This window comes from Pinus tabuliformis, chromosome J (assembly GCF_031772625.1).
Source record: "Pinus tabuliformis cultivar Carrire ecotype Pingquan chromosome J, CPIR1, whole genome shotgun sequence".
Lineage (NCBI taxonomy): Eukaryota > Viridiplantae > Streptophyta > Pinopsida > Pinales > Pinaceae > Pinus > Pinus tabuliformis.
The window spans coordinates 1,355,795,111-1,355,818,599 of NC_142295.1; the positions used below are offsets into that span (position 1 = coordinate 1,355,795,111).

Here is a 23,489-nt window from a genome sequence, read left to right on the forward strand (position 1 = left end):
AAAATAAAAGACCCATTGCTTTTGAAAGTCATCTAATCAAAGGAAAGTATTTACACAAAGCTATTTATTAGAAGGAAATGTTGGCAACACTACATGCACTTAAGAAATGGTGACCCTACCTAATGGGAAGACACTTCAAGGTAAATGGATCATGATAGTATTAAATACTTTTTAGAACAAATATTATCCTTTGAAGAGCAACAAAAATGGGTCACAAAGATGTTGGGTTATGACTTTGAAATCATCTACAAAAAAGGGAAGCAAAATGTTGTGGCAGATGCACTCTCAAGAAAGGATGAGGATGTGGAAGCATTGTTGTGTGCCATTTCTACTATCCAACTAGTTTGGATAAATGAAGCAAGGAATGAATGGAAGAATGACGAAGAAGTGTGGGAACTCATTCAAAAGTTACAACAAGATCCTAGAACATTTGATACATTTAGCTAGAAAAATGATTCGTTATGATATAAAGATCACTTATAGCTATGTAAGAATTCCAACTCAAACAAAAGATTCTGATGGAATTGCACACTTCTCCCTTAGGAGGGCACTCAGGATTTTTAGAAACTTACCACAGGGTTAAGAAGGAATTTTTTTGGGATGGCCTTAAATTGGATATTCAAAAGTTTGTTGTGGAATGTTTGGTTTGCCAACAAAATAAAGTTGAAAGAATTAAGAGCTCGGGTCTATTACGACCTTTATCCATTCCAAGCCAACGTTTGGAGGAGGTCTCAATGGATTTTATCACACGTTTACCCAAGTCCGGAGGAAAGAGTGTCATCATGGTGGTAGTTGACAGACTTACCAAGTATGCACACTTTTGTGCATTATCACATCTATTTAAAGCCAGTACAATTTCTACTGTATTTATGGAAACAATTCAAAAGCTACATGGAAATCCAGAGATTATTGTAAGCAATAGAGATCCCATTTTCACTAGAAATTTTTGGACATAATTATTTTCTTGTCTTGGTACTCAGTTAGCTCATAGCTCATCTTATCATCCTCAATCTGATGGGCAAACTAAGATAGTAAACAGATGTTTGGAAGAATATCTTCGTTGCTTTGTATCTGATAAACAGACATAGTGGGTCAAATGGTTGCCTCTGGTTGAATGGTGGTATAACTCTTCCTTCCATACTGCGGCAAAAATGACCCCATTTATGGCACTTTATGGATATCATCCACCGTCCATCACATCATATTCAAGAGAAAATTCTAAGGTTCAAGCAGTGGAACATCACATCGAGCGTCAACAACAAGTTCTCCAACTCATAAAGGATAACCTCACGTTGGCATAGAATAGAATGAAACAACAGGGAGATCAACATCACAATGAAAGAAGTTTTGATGTAGGTGACTGGGTATTCCTACAAATACAACCATATAAACAAATGTCCCTCAAGCAAGCTAAGAAGGATAATAAATTTTCACCAAAGTATTATGGTCTGTACAAGGTGTTGCAAAATATTGGTACTATGGCATACAAATTGGAGCTTCCTGTAGCTTCTTGAGTGCACCTAGTTTTCCATGTTTCATGTCTAAAGAAGGTTATAGGTGACAAGCTCCTAGCTCAAACAATATTCCTAGAACTTGACGAGGAAGGAAAAATCATATTGGAACCGGAAGCAGTCACAGAAACAAGAACTCGACAACTACGAAATCGATCAATTTCGAAGTATCTCATCAAGTGAAAGAACTTATCTGTTGAAGATTCCACATGGGGGGATGACAATTTTATACAGAAGCATCCAGAACTACTCAAGCGTTCAGGACAATGCTTTTTAGAAGGAGAGGATCATGTTAGGTCCCTATAATACTAGTGATTCCCCCATTACTATTTTCATTGTATCCCTTATTGTTATTATTGTGCCCCTATTGTCCCCATATTGTTATTAGTGTGCCCCATAGAAACCCACTATTGTTATTGTTGTGCCCTTATGTTATTACTGTTCGGTCGGCTTGATTATATTGTGACCCCTTACACTCCTATATATAGAACGGAGGTTTAGTCATTTGTATCATCCAAGAATTTTTCATTTGTGTAATGTAAAGGAGGTTGCATCCTCGAAGAGGCTGAATTCTAAGGCATTGATCTATCTTTTCTATCTTTTCATGCACTGGTTTTCTAACAAGTAGTTTTGCATTAAAATAATAAAGTTCATATGCTATTGGAAATGATTGGAATTATTGATTAATATAAGTAAAAAAAAAATTATACATATAAATTCATCTAAGTAGATGTGTGATGAATATTATAATAATAACCATAAATATAATAATAATAATAATAATTTAATTTTTAAATTATATTTATGAAATACTAAATTAGTGTGTAAACTCATTTGATATAATAATAATAATTTAATTTTAAAATTATATTTATAAAATACTAAATTAATGTGTAAACTCATTTGGTATAATAATAATAAATTAATTTTTAAATTATATTTATATAATATTAAATTACTGTGTAAACTCATTTGATATGTATTTTTTGTTTTTGTTTTTAGATAATTATTAAAAAACGTATAACATAGTAGAGATTTTTAGTGTGAAGTTTAATATTTTTTTCAAAAAATAATTATAACCAATTTTTTTTGGGGGGTGGATGATGTAACTGAGATTTTTTGTGATATGTTTTTTTTGTAATATGCATTATTGTAGCAGCATAATACTTGCATTAGTGTGTTTATAGTTAAAAGTAAAGTATTGATATTGGTCACATATTATGCCCTGGATTTATTATTTAGTAACAATACTCTTATAAATATTATGTTTTATATTTTTGCGTCTTGTTTTATAGGGCACTGGTGCTGTTATACCAAAAGTATGCATTAGTGTGTTTACTGTTATACCAAAAGTATGCATTAGTGTGTTTATAACGCATTAGTGTGTTTAAACCTAAAAGTAGAAGCATTTGTGCTGGTCAAGTATTATTCACTCCATTTAATGGATACTCTTATAAATATTATGCCTTAGATAGTTTGTTGTTTTATAGTGCACCAATGCTATTATACTAGTATAATTTTGAAGCATGGACGAGTCGATTAACTTTTATATTAACATAATTTTGAAGTATAGATACGCCATGAATTAGTTTTCAGAAGGTATAATTTTTATTTATAAAAATTATCTAATTATGTGAATTTTGATTTTTTTTTAATTATTGGTGGCTTATTTTTTATGCAAAATATAATAAATATGTTTGCATTACTTCAACTTTTGAGTATTTGAATGATGGAATTTTGTTTAAATTTTTTGTAAAGTTTTAGTGAATAGAGTGTTTTTGTGCATAATTATTTTTTCGGAATTTATGATTGTATGTGTATGTCATTATATCTTTGAAATTACAAGGCCTTTCGCTAGTGTGACCTAAAAGGGTCGTAACAGTATCAAACAATTCTTTTTCTTTTTAAGATTGTAGATCTTAATGTCCTCTAGTGCACCATATAATTTTTCCCCAAATGGTTAAGACCAAAAACATTCTATTGGAGATTAGCAAGAGAAGTATTTTAATATTTTGACATATGTCGACATACATATGAGAGAGAGAGAGAGGGAAAACTCTATATGTATATGTAGTTCCATGGACAATGGATTTTTCTATCCTATAGAAGAATAATGTCAAAGATATATGTGCGTGTGTGTGTGTGTGTTTATCCAAACATTGATATTTTAATGTATTTGCAACCAAAACCACCATGTTTTTGGTGTTATATTCAAATGAACCGACTCATTGTCCACATAAGCTTGTCACCATACAAAAAAAGGTGAATTGAAAAAATTATGTGCATTCCTAGCAGTAGGAACATGTGCATATTCTTGCATCTAATGACTCTTTCTGCAAAACCATATCGACTATCAACTATTCCTGAGCATAAAGAACTAAGTCCTCTATGGTATGTTGGACCTACTCCTCCTCCTGATTTAGGATGGAAGTCTCATACAATGTAAAATTTCTCAAATTCACCACTGAGTAAATGTGCATGTATGGGGGTAGGCTAAGTATGTAGGCATTATTTCCCACCTTTTATAATTTCTAGAAAGAACCATATTACATAGTCTTGATTTTCTTACCAGGATCCTATAACCTATCGTTATTAAAATGTAGGTATACTCTATCTCCAACTCTAAATGACGTTTCTATCTAATGTTGATCATGCTTGGCCTTGCATTTTTTGTTTGAATTCTTTATTTCCTCCTATAAATATAAATGGATTTGCCTAATATTCTCAACAAATTTCTCTACTTTTAAAACATCCCCTATGAGATCCTCCCTTACTCCTACTTGTTGCCCATATACAACATCTAAAGCTGAAGGTAGAAAATATCCAAAATAAGTCTCAAATGATGATTTTCTAGTTCAAGTGTGTGCTTCCCTTTGTAGGAGTGTTGTATTCAAACTAGATTTCATCTCAGGTCTTCGGATGTGTCTAATTGTAACCCCCTAAAATTTTTACCAAAGTCTTGTTAGCTCGTTATGTTTTTCCATCTGTCTCTATTTTTGAATGGAATGCTATATACCTCTTCAATTTTGTGTCCATCTTCTCCAACAACATAGTCCAAAATGCATTAATAAATTTGGAATCCCTTTGAAATGATGGTCCTTGGTATTCCAAAGTGCATCCAGAGTCGTTCAAAGAACAATTTTGTTGCTTCTTACCCCATGATAGTCTTTTTATAGGGCATGAGAATGTCAATCATGTTGAACTTGTCAACTACCACAAACAGGTATTCATGTCTCTTCCTAATTGTTGGTAAACCTCTCAAAAATTCCATGGAAATGTTTTCCCATGGATGAGTGGGTACTAGTAAGGATGGTATAGACCTTGTTTCCTATTACTTGTTTTGTTAGTACAACAAAGCATGAATCTTATAATGAACCTAGTTACATCTTCTCACATCCTCAACCAATACACACACCTCTACAAATTGGTAGTTGTCTTCCCAACAACAAAGTGCCTTGCAGCCTTGGAGGTGTGAGCATCTCTAATTAGCTTCATTCATTCACCTTTAGGAACACATGGATTTTCTAGCCTATAACACCTTTTGGAGATGATAGTAAATTGTGAAGTCAACATCATCCACATGAACCTGAAGCTATAGTTGATCATACAACTCCCTGAAGCCCCCATCCTCCATATATGCTTCTCAGTATACATCATGGGTGAATGGATACATGTGCATTAGAGTTCCTAAATTTGTGATTTATGATGTGGGTGGCCTTGAAAGAATGTTGGCCAACTTGTCTATGTTTCCCTTCTTATACTTGATCAGTAAATTGAAACGTTGTGAAAAACCAATCCATTTGTAATGCCCAGTATATCGTAACTTAATCTAAGCTTGCAGGTACTATAGAAGCTGGTTATATATGTGGATGACTATCTCTTTTCCCGTCAAATAATGTTTCCATTTTTTTGTAGCTTTCACCAAGACATATAGCTCCTTATTATAGGTAGGGTAATTGAGAACCACCCCATGAAGCACTTAACAATGGTAGCATACAAGTCTTCTTCCTTACATCAAGACCACTCCCAAACATACCTAATCACATCTATCTCCACTTTCAGGGGTTGTTGCAAGTTTGATAATGCAATAATTGGTGCTTGACTGGTTTTCTTCTTCAACTATTCAAAGGCCTTTTACTAACCCTTCCTCCATTGGAAACTCTTTCCACTCATTATTATGGCATGAAGTGGTGCATATACTACTAAAAATGAGGTTATAAATTTCCTCATTGACTACAGTGCCCCCAATGAAACTCTTAACCTTAGAAAAACTTGTAGGCACATGCCACTTCATGATGACCTCCATATTAGTATGATATATCTTGAGTTGTCCTCCATTAATCACATAACATAAGTACATCAAATACTATTGAGAAAACTCACATTTCTTGAGATTTTTTGATAGCTTATGCTTTTTCAAATTCTCTAGCACTTGGCTCAAGTATGAGATGTGTTCCTTGCAGAATGCATTGTATATCACTAAATCATCCAAATAAACAATAACACACACACATATATATCATTCATTAATATCATGAATGTAACTAGTGCATTACAGGGACTAAATGGGATGGCTAACCACTCATACAAACCTTGCCCAATTTTTAAGGTGTTATCCCAAGTATCTTCTACTTTGACTTAGACCTAGTGACATCCTAATTTTAAATCTAGCTTGGTGAAATATAATCTAGTAGAAATCGGTCCAACAAATCATCAATTCAACGTAGAGGTGCCTGTTATTTAGTGAAGTCTTTTTTAACACGATAATCAATGCATATTCACCAAGTCCAATCCTTCCTTTTCACAATTATGATGGGTGACCCACATGGTGACATACTTGGTCAAATAACAATTTTCTCTAACAACTACTACAACTACTTCTTCACTTTCTTTACTTTTAGAATGAACTACGTGTATAGCATAATTTTTTTCTAATGGAGAGTTCAACATAGTTGGATCTCATGCTCCACTTTTCTCTTGGGTGATAACCCTTTAGTCTCCTAAAATACTTCCTAGTAATTCATATAGTAATTCTTATAGTTCTATTTATTTCTTAGGGAACCCCTTGAGGGATGCCTTTTCTCTCACTAACTCTTCTATAGATTGGTTTCCTATTAAGAATAACAAAAAAGCCTTTTTAGTAGAACTAATAAATTTATGATATTTATTGGCACTTACTAGAAAAAATATTTGACTCGCCCTTGTGAATGTTGATGATGAAGGATTTTTATCAAGGTAGTATTAGTTTGTTCTCTGCATGAAAATTTCATCCCACATGTACATAAAGGTGTAGAAATATGGTGTAAAACTACAACTGCTTAAGAAATTTTAATCTAAATCAGTGCGATAACTTTCAATCCTGGTGTACCAAGAACGAGGTGCCTGTTTGAGACTGTACAATGCTCGCTTGAGTCTGCACACATAAGACTTTGAATCAAATGTCTCAAAATATTTTGGTTGCTTGATGTACACCTCCTCAATAAAACCATTGAGAAATGCTATTTTTACATCCATCTGGTCGATCTTCCACCCCATCTATGCAACTAGTGCAAGAATTGATCTAATGGATGAATACCATGCTACATGAGAAAATGTTCATAGTCAATTATCTCAACTTGAGAGAATACTTTGGCCACAAATTTGGACTTATACTTATCTATGCTTTCGTCTACTGCATGCTTAACCTTAAAGATCCATCTCAAACCCACAACGATTTTTTATCTGTTGGTCTTGGGACCACTTCCCAAACACTTTTCTTCATGATGGATTCGTACTCTTCCACCATGGAATCAACCCAAATAGGTTTCTCTAATGCTTTCTTGAAAGTGGATAGCTCAGTCTCTTCAAGCTCGATCATTAAATCCATGTAGTGAGTGTACCTCTCATATGGCCTCCTTTTTCTGGGCAAATTTGAAGGATCTCCCACATTCTCCCTGGCATCCTGCACAAGTGTGTTATCTTCCCTGGTTTTTTTCTACCTTCTCTAAATGGTTCTGCTTAAGTGGATGTCTCCACTCTCTGTTCCTTAATTTGTGGCTTCTCGACAATTTCTTGAGGCTCCTCCTTTAGAGTTAAAAGCTCCTCTTCTGGTGGGATTTGAAGCTCCCTCTCAAGAGAGCACCACAATTATTTCTCCTAATCAAACTTTACATACCTTCGCACAATTGTCATTCTGATGGAAGGTAAGTAAACATGATAGTTGTATGGAGTTTCTGTGTAACCCAGCAATACTCCCAACTCTGTTGTCGGCTCAAGCTTCTTCCTCGGATATTTGGAGACATGACAGTAAAGAGAGGTTCCAAAAATATGGAAGTGATACAAATTTGACTTCCTTCGGTGTAATCATACCAAGAATCCAATGAGGACTTTGGTTCTGCAAGTAGATTGTTTTGTTACATGTATCTTCGCACAAATGCAGTGGTGGGCCTTTGTCATGTAGCATAACTCTGGCAACTCCAACAATGCTCCGACTCTTTATCTCAACTACGCCATTCTACCGGGGGTTGTGGGGTGTTGTCAGCTCTCTTCAAATTCCTTCCTTTGCACAAAAATACTTGAACTCATTCGAAACATACTCACCTCCATTGTTGCTCTTGAGAGCCTTCATGTTCTTGTTAGTCTCTTTCTCAGCCAGTGTCTTGAATTCTAAAAACTTGGAGATTGTCTCATCCTTCCTCTGCATGAGGAAGATCCAACAATTCCTTCAGAAATCATTAATAAAAATAATAAAATATTTATGTCTGGCAATGCAGATTGTCGAGAAATGTCCACAAACATCATAGTGGACTCTTTCCAAGACTGCATGTGATTTTCTATCTCGATCATCAAATGTTTATTTTCCATACTTCCCTAAGGTACAACCTTTGCAAGCATCTTGATAATCAAGTGATATTTTGGGGAGGCCAATGGCTATTTATTGCATAATATTTAAGGTGCCATGATGCAAATGCCCCATTCTCATGTGGTAGAGCTCACCGACATTGCCACTCTACACTTTCTTTGCCTTACTTATTAATGTTGCACAATATTCCACATCAAATTTATACAGGTTCTTCACATGAACCCCAATCTTCTTCACTTTTCTAATGTCTATGTGTTTCAAGAATGATTTCCCTTTACTAAAGATCACACCATAACGACGGTCTTCCAAAATTGCAACAGAGATGAGATTATTCTTTAGGCCTGGCACAAACACGAAATATTTGATACAAAGAGGGGACCCAAACTACCTTTGAAAGGTTACTATACCAATCCCAATAGCACTGTACCTTTTGTCGTCCCCCATATCAATATACATATGGAGATCTTTCTCCTCCACGTCACTAAAAAACTCTCAACACCTTGTCATGTGGAATGATTAACCTGAGTCCAAGTACCACATGATCCCCATCACCATGCTAGTCACACATCCGATAAGAGTGAATTCAAGCTCGAACTATGAAGCTAATGCTTCACCTGCTACTCCTCTTCAGTTCTTCTTGCTTGAATTTTTATGTGGACACTTCGTGGCATAGTGCCTGAATTCATGACAATTGAAGCATTTTATTTTGGACAAGTATTTTTTCTTGCCCCATTGGATGGATTCTGGTTTGGTTTGAGATTTATTCCCTTTTCCCTTCTTTCCATTTCCTACCAATGCAAAATTTCCCTCATCCTCTGCTTTAGATGAAGTTCCATCTCGGTTATTTCTCTTGAACTTTTCTTGGACCAAATTGGACCATAATCTTTCCCACTTCGACAACATTTCCCTTCCATTCAGTGAAATCTGGTAGCTATGCTAGTTTTTTGGAAGGCCTAAAAGAGCTAGGCTCACCAGATAATCTTTTGCTATAGTCACACCAAGCCCTCCAAGCTCATCATGAACTTGTGTAAATCTATTGAGATACTACAAAATGGTTTCATTCTTTTGCATCTTGATATTTCAAAGTTTATCTTTGAGGGAAAGTTTTCTATGGTCATTGTTATTCTGGAATAGATCCGTCAGTGTCTGCCACATTGTGAAAGGAGTTTCTTTCCCATAGATATTTGAGACAATGTGGTCTCACACTCTCTCCAAGATTATTCCCCTCACCTTGGCTACATCTTTCTTCCATTGAGCTAGGCTATGGGCATCAACTAATCCTAGTTTTATAATGTTTGTCTTGAAATATTATAGAAATTTGTTGTCATCAAGCACCACCTCCATTTGATCCCTCCATGCAACAAAATTCGAGATGCCTTCAAAGGCATACTCTAATCTCAACTTGTTGAAGGTCATCTTCCCAACTCTGAAGAGATCTTACTACACTCAAGCTACTTATTTGAACCTCATAAGGAACAAGTTTGAAATTCCTATTCTAATGTGAATCCTTCTCTATTACCATGTAGAAATATGATGTTGAATTGCAAATTCTCAAGAAATGTTATATAAATTGAGAGACATAATTATACTATACTGCCCTGTGGAATTCAATCCACAATTTAGAACAACAATCTCAGACATGCAATAAGAAATCACACACGTGCATAGTATTTTTCTAGGGTAAAGAAACTGCTAAAAACCCCTTAAGCATGCTTGCATTAATAAGATGAATGGAGAATGTATTATAATTGCTAGCTCAATCTAATCTCAACCTACAAGTGAATAACCTATCTCTCTGATCAATGAGAAGCTATGAGCTAGAATTAGCCAATTTCTGCCTATAATTGAGCCTCTATTTCCTTAAACAATTCTTAAGGAATTAGGTCCCTATTATTTAGGATTTGTCCTTCAATTGATTGCACAATTCCCAAGGTTTCTCATCTAGTTGCATGCAACACATGTACACTCAAGACTAGTCTACAACTAATGTTACACTGCCTTTGAATCTCTACCATAGCTTAGGAACTCGAATTATCTACATGCACTAGCTATCTTAGGTTGATTGATCAGTTAACTGGATGATCACTAAGTTAAACTATTGTCCCACTGCACCATTGACTTTCCACTAGCTCCTTCAACATTTAGAACTAGTTTAACTAAAAACAACTTGAAATACCTGACCTTAATTGGTACAAATTAGTAATAAAACATGCTTAACTAAACTCCAAGCCCTCTAACTAGAATTTACTAAGCTAACTAAGTGACAAGAGCCACATCGCACAAGTTAACGACCTCTAAGTGTTCTACTGATGAGGAACTTTGAATTTTCTCAATTTAACCAAGACAAAATCAAATTTAGGCTTTCTTGCTGCATTTTTAAAAAATAGGGATGCTCAAACACAAATTCACATACATTAAGTGTAACTACAACAAAATTCTACTTCTTTAATAAAACCAACGCTTATAGCAAATTTAATTTTCCATTGTTTGTTTTTCTTTATCTCTCCTCCTTTTTGAACCATCCCAAAGGATATGGGTTAGAATAGTCATGAACCTTTAGTCCAATTTTTTTGACTAGATAACCTACTATGAGACTTTCCTGTGATCATCAGTCAAACATAGCATCAATTTGTGTCTTCTTGAGTTGTATCTTTATATGGAAGAATTTGGTCATTTCCTTTTCTTCTTGTTGATGAAGGATATTGAAATTCACCTCCTTCTACATTGAGGTGTAAAAAATAAAAAATATTTTCATCCACATAGGATCTATTTTCCATCTAGCCATTAAAATCTATGACAATAATATTATGTTTCTTCCTATCCTTTTTTAGTTCTTTGATTTAAGGTATGGGTATAAATTTCAGCACTTATCCTCAGTGTGACAACCAATGTTGCAGTGGTCACTATGATATTATCATTGGTGTATTGTGGCTATTTCCTTCATGTCCTCCCCCACTTTCCACTTCTTCTTCCCATTCTTTGAAGCTTCTTCGTGTTCCTTCTTCTTTGAACCACTTAACTATCCTTTCTCCTATGCTATATTTTCTAGGTTTTGTACCTATACCTAATCCTCATATATCATTACATTTAGGCTTCCTACAACAACTTCTTTCTTGGTAGATTTGTCACCTACTCTAGCCTTAAATGAGAAAACACTAAAGGAAGCCTAAATGTAAGTGAACCATATGCTTCTTACTTGAGTGTCATTGGTTGTGAAACTTATTTGCATTTACTTAAGGAAGATAATAAGAAAAATGGATGAAACAACCAAAAAGTGTGAATTGGATATGGGGAGCTTATTAGAGTCAATGGATACAAGTTATGGATTTTGAATGGTCTCATGAATAATTACATTTAAGATGTCATATTTAGGGAAGAGAAATATGAAAAAAAAAAATTAAAAAACAAAAATACCTTAAGAAAGTAATGGTAGAGAACCGAATTTCATTATTATTTGGAAAAACTAATCTAAAGAATTTATATATATATATATATATATTGGGAATATAATCAATCCAAGGGCCTTGTACATTTCTAAATCCAGAGTTTAAATTTAAATTAGCTCTAATAGTAAATATTGTTGCAATGTGGAAAACATAATCATAATATTAAAGGGTAGCACATTAAAAATAATCATAATAATACAAAAATATCCTAGTTGATGCCAAATATCTAGAAGATAAATGTTATGATTATGGTATTCTAGAGTTCAATTAGTTGTTTGTTTTATTTTTTTTATTAGTGTGGAATTTAAAGGTTTTGAAGAAGCTCTAAATTTTCTTGGTAAATGAAGGAGTCTTTAAAACAAAACAAAATATTGGTTTTAGAAGAGTTGCTAAAAAACAATGTTTTCTTTGAATTGGTATTCAATTTTCTTTTAAGAATCAATAGAGTCCTTGACAAATATAAAGCAAGATTGGTAAGAAAGTAATATAGTCAAGTTAAAGGAATAGATTACAAAAAGACTTTTCTCATTTGTAATTAATTGGGGTCTAATTTTACTTTACAAAGAAACTTCCTCACTTGTACTTTAAATGACTTCTAATTTTACTTGTAACTTAAATGATCTGTAGCTTTAATAATATTCTAACATCAAGAAATGGTGCAAATACATGTCAAAATAAAATTTATTAACATTTTAATGAAGAGATTTTGGTAGTACGAATATAAATTTTAACAATTTAAAAAATAATAATATAAAAAATCAAATAATATATATTAGAAAGTAGTTTAACCATATATAATTATCTTACTCATGCAATATATATTGCATTAACAAAAAAAAGCTGATTCCAATATATTACATTGACAACTTTTTTTTAATTCCAATATATAAAATTTATTAACATTTTATTCCATTTTACTCTTATTTTGATTGATGACTTCAGTACATCCTACAACATAATAACTATTGTTTCATGCTTTGTGTCAGGTCAATTCGGCTTCCTTATAGCCTGCAATATTTATAACATTTTTATATCATTTTGAATAACACATATAATCTGCATTAAGATACAACTTTGTTTAAAATAAACATAAGATTTCTCAAGCTTTATCTCTTTATATGTTACTTTCCATGAAATGGACAAATCTACTTCGAATATTTACGAGTAGATTGACTCCAAAATTTAAACCACTCAGGTAAAGTAAGCAAGTCTCTACTTTCCATTGGAAAATCAAAACACGCGATTCATAATACCTCGATGAAGTATGTTTTAAAGAATGAAACATTACTTTTTATTTATTCTTTTATTTTTTTTATAATATCTAGATCTAAATTAAGGCCTAACCTGACACATTCTTAGCCATCTCGAATTTAAAGTAAAAAATGGGTAAGAACAATTTATTTAATTAGTTTAAGTTGAAGTTCGTTCACATAGGGAAGGGAAACACTGTTTATTCAAGTATATGAGATTGTGATTCATATTTTGCAATATATCGTTGAACTTAATGATTTTTTTAGTAATTTTAATATATCACATTTTAAATAATTTTTTTAAATAAATTATTTTATATTTTATAAGTAAAAATTTGATATATATATATATATATATATATATATATATATATATATATATATATATATATATATATATATATATATATTATAGTTTAAATTTTATAAATCAAAATTATATACAAAATATAAAATTTAATTAAAATTAAAAAAGTTAAAATATAATCTAAATATTTTAAATTTAAAATATTGCAACATGTTTTTTTAATATTAAATTAATTTACATTTTAAAAATATAATTTAAATAATATATAATTATAATTTTGTAAATAATTATAAATTAAAGAATAGTGGAAAAGATAAAAAAACATAAAACATTTTAAGTAAAAAACTATTGAGTAAATGACTTTTTACTTTTTATTATTATTTTAGTTTTTTCATTATTTTGAATAAATAAAAATATCTTTCCACATTATTTTCCACAAAAATATTATAAATAAAAATATTTATTATACTGACTTATTTGTTTTTTTCAAAAATAATTATTATCTTAACTCATAGAAACATTGTTCTAACCATTGTATTACGTATTATTAATTCATACGTATAGAAATTTTCAATATAAGGAATCCAAAACTTGGTTGCTTAATTGATGTGTCTAAGTAATGACATATATAAATTTTATGAATTAAGATTATTTATTTCTTTTGTTGGTTTGACCCACACGGTTTTAAAGCTCATTATTTACATCATAGTTATTAAATGCATCTGAAACAACCAAAAAAAATATGGAAATCAAGATTCGTATGCCAAATTATTGGATAGGAATTCCAGTTTGTTAGGTTCATGGTAGCTAATTGAGTTACAGAAAATTGGTAGTTTGTGTGTTTGGAGTGGTAAGTGAAGTGTATAAGGTGGAGAGGGTGACACGTAGGGAACACAAACTAATTGTGAATGGGAGATTTCCCAGTGTTAAAATTTAGCCCTTTTTAAAGTTTTAAAAAGTTGAAATAATAAGAAAAGAAAGAGCTGAATGTAAACTCAAAATTTTATAAAAAAATAATTGATTTTAATAAATTTTATAAAAAGTATTTGGTTTTTTAAATATGTTTATATTAGAATGAATCTCATAAAAATAAGTTTTGAATATTTAGTTTTTAAATATATATGAACTAGAACGGATTTTAGATAATATTTCAAATTTAAAACTAGGAGAGATCTGGTTTTCACTTCTAAATATTTAATTTTTAAATATATATGAAATATAAAAAGATTTTAGATAAGATATGAAACTTGGGAGGGATATAGTTTTGAATTTTTAAAAACAATAGGTTTTGGAGATAATTGACAAGTGTGGTTGTGTTTTCGTTTGGTAAATTGAAATTTTAAAATTGTTATGAAAATTATAAAAAATATTTAATTTTTAAAATGAATGGGAAGAATATGATCGTGTGTCTATCTTTGCTAAACCAAAGGCAAAAGAAGTAATATAGGTATGGACCACAAGGGAGACAACACCTAGATAGGTAGGAGCATTATATATATATATATAAGAGATGTATACTATCAAATGTGTTTACAATTGAAAAATTTTCATACAGATTTTTATCATATGGTATCTAATTCGCATTCAAATTCGAATTTGGTAACTATGGTTTACATAGTACTTTATAACAAGCAATTACCAATTGAGTTACGTTAGTCATTGTTCAAATGTGTGAGCTAATTCATACCTTTCAAAGTTCAATAATTAAACTAAGCTACAGGAACACTAGCTATGTAGCCTTATTATTAATAACCATACATTTATTACAAAAATCCATCTAACACTGGATCTATCATGTGTCGAGAGGGATCTGCAAATCTTGTTTTTGGTGTGTAGAATTTGAGGAAAGGTTGGCGTATGATAGATCCAGTGTTAGATAGATCTAAGCTAGTTCTAGTTGAGGGAAAAACTATGACATTTTTAGATTATCATTATTATGTATATCTTTGAGATAAAATCTAAAATTCACATTATTTTTTCTTTGATTTGCATGACCATATCATTCTCTTCTTTTTTTGGTGAATGTTTCTTTCCTTGAATGGTTTGTACGTCTGTGTTTGGATACTTTGAGTGGTTTGTGTATTTATGTGTTTGGATTTGGATGGTAATGTTGGTGAATGTTACACTTGTTGTGTTATATTTTTATATGCTTACTTAATTGTTTATTAGTAATTAGTTCAGGATGAAAATGGGAGACAATCTTGTCAATAGTTTGTTGGGGGAATTGATTTAATTTTAGGTATCACAACTTTTAACAACTAATTAATTCTCAATAATGTTCTTCCAAATATTACAAAATATATCTTGAAGAGTATTTTTAACAATTTCCTGTGTGAAAGTTACTCATTAAATAATTTGTTCCTTTGTTTATGTTTGAAATAATTTATTTCCTTCAAGAATATTTTGATGATCTTTTTTTCTATAGTTTATTTTGCGAAGTCAAGAAATAATGTATTTTTGGATTTTTTTAATGAGTGCCGAGATTTATAAAATCTTTACACTATTTATTTCTCCAAACAAAGATCACATATCCTTTAAGAATAGTTTGATTTGTATTGATATTTATAAATATGCATTTTCCTCTTATAAATATGTTGAATATATTGTTGTATGCAGTTACTCTATTAGTGATTTTGAATATATGTAATTGTTTATTAGTAATTAGTTGGTGATGAAGAAGGAAGATAATCTTGTCAAGGATTAATTCTGCACATCTTTTTCATTTTAATTATAGGTATCACAGATTTTGACAACTAATTATTTCTTAATAGTGCGCCTCTATGTATTACTAAATATATCTTGATATTTTTTTTAATAATCCATAGCCTCAAGATTAACAACATCTAATGCATCTAATGCAAACAATCAAATACGATTACAAAACAATATCTACAATAAAATAAATGCATCTAATGCAAGCAATCAAATGGTATTAGAAATCAGCATCTACATTGAAATCAATGCGTCTAGTGCAAGCAATCAAATAGGATTAGAAATCCACATCAACACTAAATCCATGGGTCTAGTGAAAGGAATGAAATAGGATTAGAAATCCACATCTATACTGAAATCCATGCATCTATTTTAAGCAATGATTATAAATCCAAATCTACACTGAAATAAATGCATCTAGTGCAAATAATCAAATATAATTAGAACAAACATCTATGTTTTTGGGGTTTTTTTCCTTAGAAGGCAACCCCTCGCTATATATGAGGGAATTTCATTGCGGCTATGTAGATGGGTATTCTAAAAGAGAAAGAAAGAGGAGATTGTGTGAGAGCGAAGAGGGGATTATAACGGATCTGTTGTAGGTTGTATCTCTTCATTTTGCTGGATAATATTAAAGGTAGTATTGACTGTTTCTTCGTGGAAATAGCTCAAATTGGGTGAACCACATATATCTGCGTCTCTTGTTTTATGTGTTTTTCTATTTTTATATTTATGCAATATTTTATGTGTACCATTGCTCTGTAATATATAATTTTCTAATATCTAGTGCAAGCAATTAGATAGGATTGGAAATCATCAACTACACTAAAATCCATGCATCTAGTGCAAGAATTATTCTTCCCTCTCTCCCCCATTCATATAATCTTGAAAAATATTTTTAATAATTTATAGTTTCAAAATTAACAACATCTAATCCATCTAATGCAAGCAATCAAATAGGATTACAAAACAACATCTACATTGAAATCAACACATATAATGGAAGCAATCAAATAAGATTAGAAACAAACGTCTACACTGAAATCAATACATCTAGTGCAAGAAATCAAATATAATTAAAAATCGACATCTACATTAAAATCAATGCATCTAGCGCAAGAAATCAAATAAGATTAGAAATCCCCATCTACACTGAAATCAACGCATCTAGAGGAAACAATCAAATAGGATTATAAATAAACATCTAAAATGAAATCAATGCATCTAGTGCAAGCAATCAAATATAATTAGAAATCAACATGTACATTGAAATCAATGTATCTAGTGCAAGAGATCAAATAGGATTAGAAATCATGATCTACACTGAAATCAATCCATATAGTACAATAAATATTATTCCCTCTCTCCCCACTCCATATATGTCTATATCTCCCCCCATCTCTACTTAGTTGTCTCTCTATCTCACCTCCTAGAACACACACACACACTCCATATCTATGTATCTTTCCCTACCTCTCTCTATCTCTCTCTTCTTCCCTCTCTTCACCTCCCATCAATATCTACATCTCCCTTTGCCTCTCCTTTGTCTCCCTATATCACCCCCAAAACATACACACTCTTTATCCATATCTATATATCTCTCCCTTCCTCTTCCTCTCCCTCTCTCTTCCCCTTCACTCTCTCTCTCCCCCATTTATCTATCTTCCCCTCTTCTCTCCTTTTCTATCTATCTCCCTTATTACTTCCTCTCTCTCCACCTTTCTCTCTCTACGTATTTCTTGTTACCTCCCTCTCTCTTTATCTCCCTTATCACTCCCTTTCTCTCCACCTTTCTCTCCCTATGTATTTATTCTTACCTCCCTCTCTCTCTATCTCCCTTATCACTCCCTCTCTCTCCATCTTTCTTTCTCTATGTATTTCTTCTTACCTCCTTCTCTCTTTCCCTCCAACTCCATATCTCTCTCCCTCCCTCTCTCCTTCTCTTTCTCATGTTTTATCTCTCTTCATTCCTCTCTCTCCCTTTCTCTCTCACCTCCCTCTGTCTCTTCCCCCTTCTCTTCATCCTTCAACCCTATCACTATCTCCCTCCTCTCTCCTTCTCTTCCAACTTCTTTCCATCTCTCCTTCTTTGTCTCTCTATCTCACTCCAAAACACACACTCTCTCTCCATCTCTCCCTTGTCACCCCCCCCCCCCTCTCTCTCTCCACTCTTCTCTCTCAATGTCTTTATTCTTCATCCTATCGCTATATCTTCCTTGTCACTCCCTCTCTCTCTCCACCTCTATCACTTTATGTCTTTTTTCTTCCTTCCATCCATATATATATATATATATATATATATATATATATATATATATATAACAAATTTAATATCATATTAAATTTAATATTGTATTAATGCAAAGTTTTAAATTTAATAATAGTATTAATACTAGTTTTAATATTATTTTTTATGGCATGATAACAAGAATTATAATAAAACTACATCGAATTAATATTTTCAAATATTAGAACTTTGATGTGGAAATATTTATGTCTTTAAATACTTTAATATATCCATAGGATATGGTTTTTCCCTCTAAGTATTCGTTTTACAAATATTTAATCGTGGATCTTTTGGGATGAATTGACCTTTTTCCTTTGATTTAAGAAATACTATTAGCTTTAATAAATCTGAATAAAGATGTTAATATTTTACCTCATTTGGAATTTTAATGTGGTGATTTTTTTTGTTATAAGTAAATTTACTATCCATTCAAATTCACGATAAATGAACTATTAAATGCATGAGATAATTTATTATCCATTCAGATTATATATAATAATACATAGTTATATTTTAATAATTAATCTTAGTTGATTAATAAGATTGAAAAGTTATTTATAATATAAGATTCAACCGGTGACACTAGTAAAAAATTATTTTTAATATTTTTTTAGGACATGACATACTTACACATCAGGATCAAATTGGGTTGTAAAATGAATTTATAAACTCAACAAGAACATAATTATAAAAATTTAAGTAAATGTTTGAATGAAAAAAGTGTTGTAGAATAAGCGTATAGACCCAACAAGAAAATAATTATAAAGATTTAAGTAAATGTTTGAAGAAAAAAATAACAATATAAGTAAAGACAAAGAATAAGAAAAAGTTTGTAATTGAGAAGTAATTTGGAATATGGAGGAAGAACAAAAAAATCACCCAATAACTCTAAACCAGGAGGTTTATAATTTTTTTCACGGAGAGTATCGTACAAAGTTTATAAAACATGAAACTCATTCAAGTATTTTGACATATATATATTGTTGGAATTATTGACTCCATTTTTCATTGTTCATGAAGTATAAGGAACGGAGTGGATTGGCAGATGGCATGAAGATACATGAGAGCAAGAACATCAAGAACGAACCAAATAGGTCTTCAGTCCCGAACAACATGGTAGATTTAATGCTTGTGTTTAATACTTTTCAATATAAGATGAGTCAGGTGTTTACATAGAATCTGCGCGTTCTATTTGATGGTGAACCATCTCCATTAATTAGTTATATTTTTAAAAAAGTCTATGTAATGATTTTTTTTACAAAAGTCTACATAACGTGTAATACAAAGTGAAATAAATAGTCAATTATATAAAATTATTGTTGGAAAGGAAAGTGTGAGTTATATTTATAAATTGAATAGTGTATAGATTGCTATTATTACAATTAGTTTGAGGATTAAATTATAATAATTTTTTCCCTTCTTTAAAAATATATGAATAAATAAAAACAAATAAGTGATTTGTATATAGATGGTATTGGTGGCTAGTTCGATAATTAAGTTAGGATAAGTTTTCTGGTCATTTAAAAATAAATGAATAAATAATATTTTTTTTCTAAAGTGAGTGATTTGAATATTGATGGTTTGAACCGGCTTGAGTTAGTATTTGTTTTATTTTGATAAAAAAAAATTAAAAATAAATAAATAAATAATATATGAATAAATAATATTTTTTTTAAAGTGAGTGATTTGAATATAGACGGTCTTAACCAGTTGGAATTCGAATTTGTTTTGTTTTGATATTGGAAAAATTTGACCGTCTAAAATTCAATAGTGGAAAAATGTATACCATTTATAACTAGTAAAAAAATGTTATTTTTACGAAGATATTAGAAAATATAAAAATACTGAATAACGTGGCAAGTTCAACTTATAAATGTTATTTTTATAAGATATTAGAAAATCTAAATGAATAACGTGGCAAATTGAATTTATATTCAATTTATATTATATGGACAAATGATCTCGATAGAAGATTCGATAAATGATATATAAATATGGAAAGATGATCTCGATGGAAAAAGATTCGATAAATGATATATAAATATGGAAAGATGATCTCGATGGAAAATGATTCGATAAATATGGACAAATGATCTCCACGAGAGGATTCCATGTAATATATTTATAGCGATGCAACGTGGTTGAGGTGTATGTGACGTATGTAATAATAAGAAGTTACATATTATGGATCTCCTTTCGTTATATTAATCCTCTTCTTCCCACCTAGGCGGCTCTTGTTCGAAGCCTGTGACTGGTCTGGTCAATTGAACCCTATGGATCTTGGAGGGTTGTTTTGGTATTCTGTGCTTCTGGGAAGCACTGTTATCACATTCTTGCTTTTCGATGTGTGGAGGAGGAAGGCGTATTACAGGCTTCCTCCAGGTCCTGCGGGATGGCCAATTGTGGGAAATCTGCCGCAGGTGGGTAACAAGCCCCACGAATCCTTTTTCCACCTTGCCAACAAATATGGGCCGATCATAAGCCTCTCTCTCGGAATGAAAACCACAGTGGTGGTCTCCTCTTCCGCCATGGCAAAGGAGGTTCTCAAGACCCATGACCACATATTGTCTGGCCGGATCTTGACACAGGCAGGCAAGGCTCTTTCCCACTACAAAACCTCCATAGTCTTTAGCCAATATGGATCCCACTGGCGCATGCTCAGACGTGTATCCATTAACGAACTCTTTTCTGTGAAGAGGCTGGAAGCTCTGCTACATCTCAGAAGAGATCAAGTAAAACGAATGATTCATCAGATTTTTGAAGACGCCGTGAAGGGAAAGTGTATGGATATTGGACACACAGCCTTCCAGTCCTCTTTTAATCTGTTAGGAAAAATGGTGTTTGCAAAAGATGTGTTGGATCCTCAGTTGGGTACTCAAGAGTTGAAATATGCCCTTTCTAAAGTGATGGTGCTTTATGCAACTCCCAATATCGCAGACTTTTTCCCCTTCCTCCAGTTCTTAGATCCCCAGGGCGTCTACCGTGATACGAACTTCTATTTCAGAAAGGTGTATGGCGTAATCGACAAATTCATTGAGGATCGCCTGGTTACGAGATCAGAGGAAAGTAGGGACAGAAATTATAGTGAAAAGGATCTGTTGGACGTTCTTCTGGACACGAGAAGCCAAGAATTTACTGTCGACCATATCAGAGGCTACTTAGTTGTAAGCCTTTTTTGTTTATTGGTTCTTGTTTAGCTGGTTCTAGCACAGCTCCTTTTGATGGAAAATGTATTTCGGGTATGTATTTCGTGTCTTCTTTCTTTCTGATGTTTAGTTCCATTTTGGTGCAGGACATATTTGGGGCCGGAAGTGACACCACCGCAACGACAATAGAATGGGCGATAACAGAACTCATCCGCCATCCAGAAAAGATGAAACGAGTCCAAGCTGAGCTGGATGAGGTAGTGGGGCGTGAACGAATAGTGGAAGAAAGTGACGCAGAGCATCTCCCTTATCTCCGTGCAGTGGTGAAGGAAGTGTTCCGATTGCACCCGCCGGTTCCTTTTCTGATCCCTCACAGGGCCGATAACCGTTGTGAGATTGCGGGATTCGTGATACCGAAGCACGCTCAAATAATAGTCAACGTGTGGGCAATCGGAAGGGACCCTTCGATCTGGAAGGAGCCCTTGAATTTTATGCCGGAGAGATTTCTTGATACGGAGATGAGTAGTGTGGAGTACAGGGGACAAAACTTCGAGCTGATTCCGTTCGGGGCAGGGCGGAGAATGTGCGTGGGGCTTCCGTTGGCCAGTCGGATGGTCAATCTGCTGTTGGCGTCGCTCCTCCATCCATTTGAGTGGGCTCTTCCCCGAGGCATGAGTGCCGAGCAAGTGGACATGAGCGACAGGTTTGGGCTCACACTGGCCAAGGCGGTACCGCTGGAAGCGATTCCAACGCCACGCCTACCTTCGGAAATGTATTTGTTAGATTAAACCAGAAAGGAATTGGCTCTGGAGCAGCTCTTTCCTCAGCATAGCTTCTATCGTTTTGATGACTTTAATTGTATGTGGTAATGAACTTCTGCATCCATTCGATTGGTTGTTCTGTGATGATTTTCTGTGGTAATGAACTTTTCTATAGATGTGTGGTGTTTATTTTTTTATAAGATTTTAGGTTAACATCTCACAAAAAGAATGGAAAAGAGTTGCAAATGGGTTTACGAAAAAATAAACCAGTACAAAGGATATTTTAAGAAGGGTTTATATTGACAATATTTTATTAATAAGCAGATTATTTTTGCATACAAATTAAAGCTTACTTTAATGTTGTTGTGTTGTAAATAGTTTTATGAAAAAATAAACTAGTACAAAATAGACAAAATTTTGATAATAAGCAAATATTTTTAGTTAAAACAACTTACTTTAATGTTGTTGCATTCAAATATCATGTACAATTTTATTATTAGAAAGACAAAAAATGATTGTAACATAAAACAATGAAATTAATAGTCTTTCATAAAACAATGAAATCCATAGTCTTCCCTATATACATCCATTGACGCTATTAAGTTTAAAATATAGATAGAAAATGCTACTTAAGTTTAAAACATAGATAGAAAATGGTATTTATTGATATATAACTATTTCTATTACTTATTACAAAATAAAAACTAAATATATTTTACTAAAATGTACACTTTTTAATAAAGTCAATATCAGTAAATTTAAAATCATTGTTAAAATTTAATTATAGTTATAATGACTCATTCAAAATATATTTATTATTTGTATTTTTATATTTAAAAAATAAAAATGAACATAAATTAAATAAATATATATAATTATTTTAAAATAAAATTAAAAGAAAAAAGTGTAAAATATTGATAAAGTTTTTTGGATTAATGATGACTAAATTTCAAACTATCTAATATAATCTATCTAAAAAAAACTTTATCAAAATCAATATAAATAAAAAAAAAATCTAAAATCAAACAGTGGTCAATATAATAAGATCTCAGAAGATTATTCTGAAAAAACTTTATCAAAATCAATATAAATAAAAAAAAAATCTAAAATCAAACAATGCTCAATATAATAAGATCTCAGAATAGGTTTTCAGCATAAAACATGTCCTTACCCTATAAAACCAGTAGAAAATATCGATAACGCACGCAGAACAGAAACTCGGAGGGCG

At 32.1% G+C, this 23,489-nt stretch overlaps 1 protein-coding gene across 2 annotated transcripts in view; it reads left to right on the forward strand.

Moving 5' to 3' along the window:
- LOC149232405 (cytochrome P450 76T24-like) overlaps positions 1–22,433 on the forward strand; it is a 221,658-nt gene extending 199,225 nt beyond the window's left edge. Inside the window, exons 3-4 of one of the 2 annotated variants that reach the window (XM_089376483.1) lie at positions 20,795–21,518; positions 21,647–22,431. In XM_089376483.1, coding sequence (XP_089232609.1) covers positions 20,795–21,518; positions 21,647–22,288 — 1,366 coding nt within the window. In that variant the 3' untranslated portion in view covers positions 22,289–22,431. Of the gene's footprint in view, positions 1–20,568; positions 21,519–21,646 lie in introns of those variants that run through there. The other variant, XM_089376482.1, reaches the window with a different exon arrangement.
- The last annotated feature ends 1,056 nt before the right edge of the window (positions 22,434–23,489 follow it).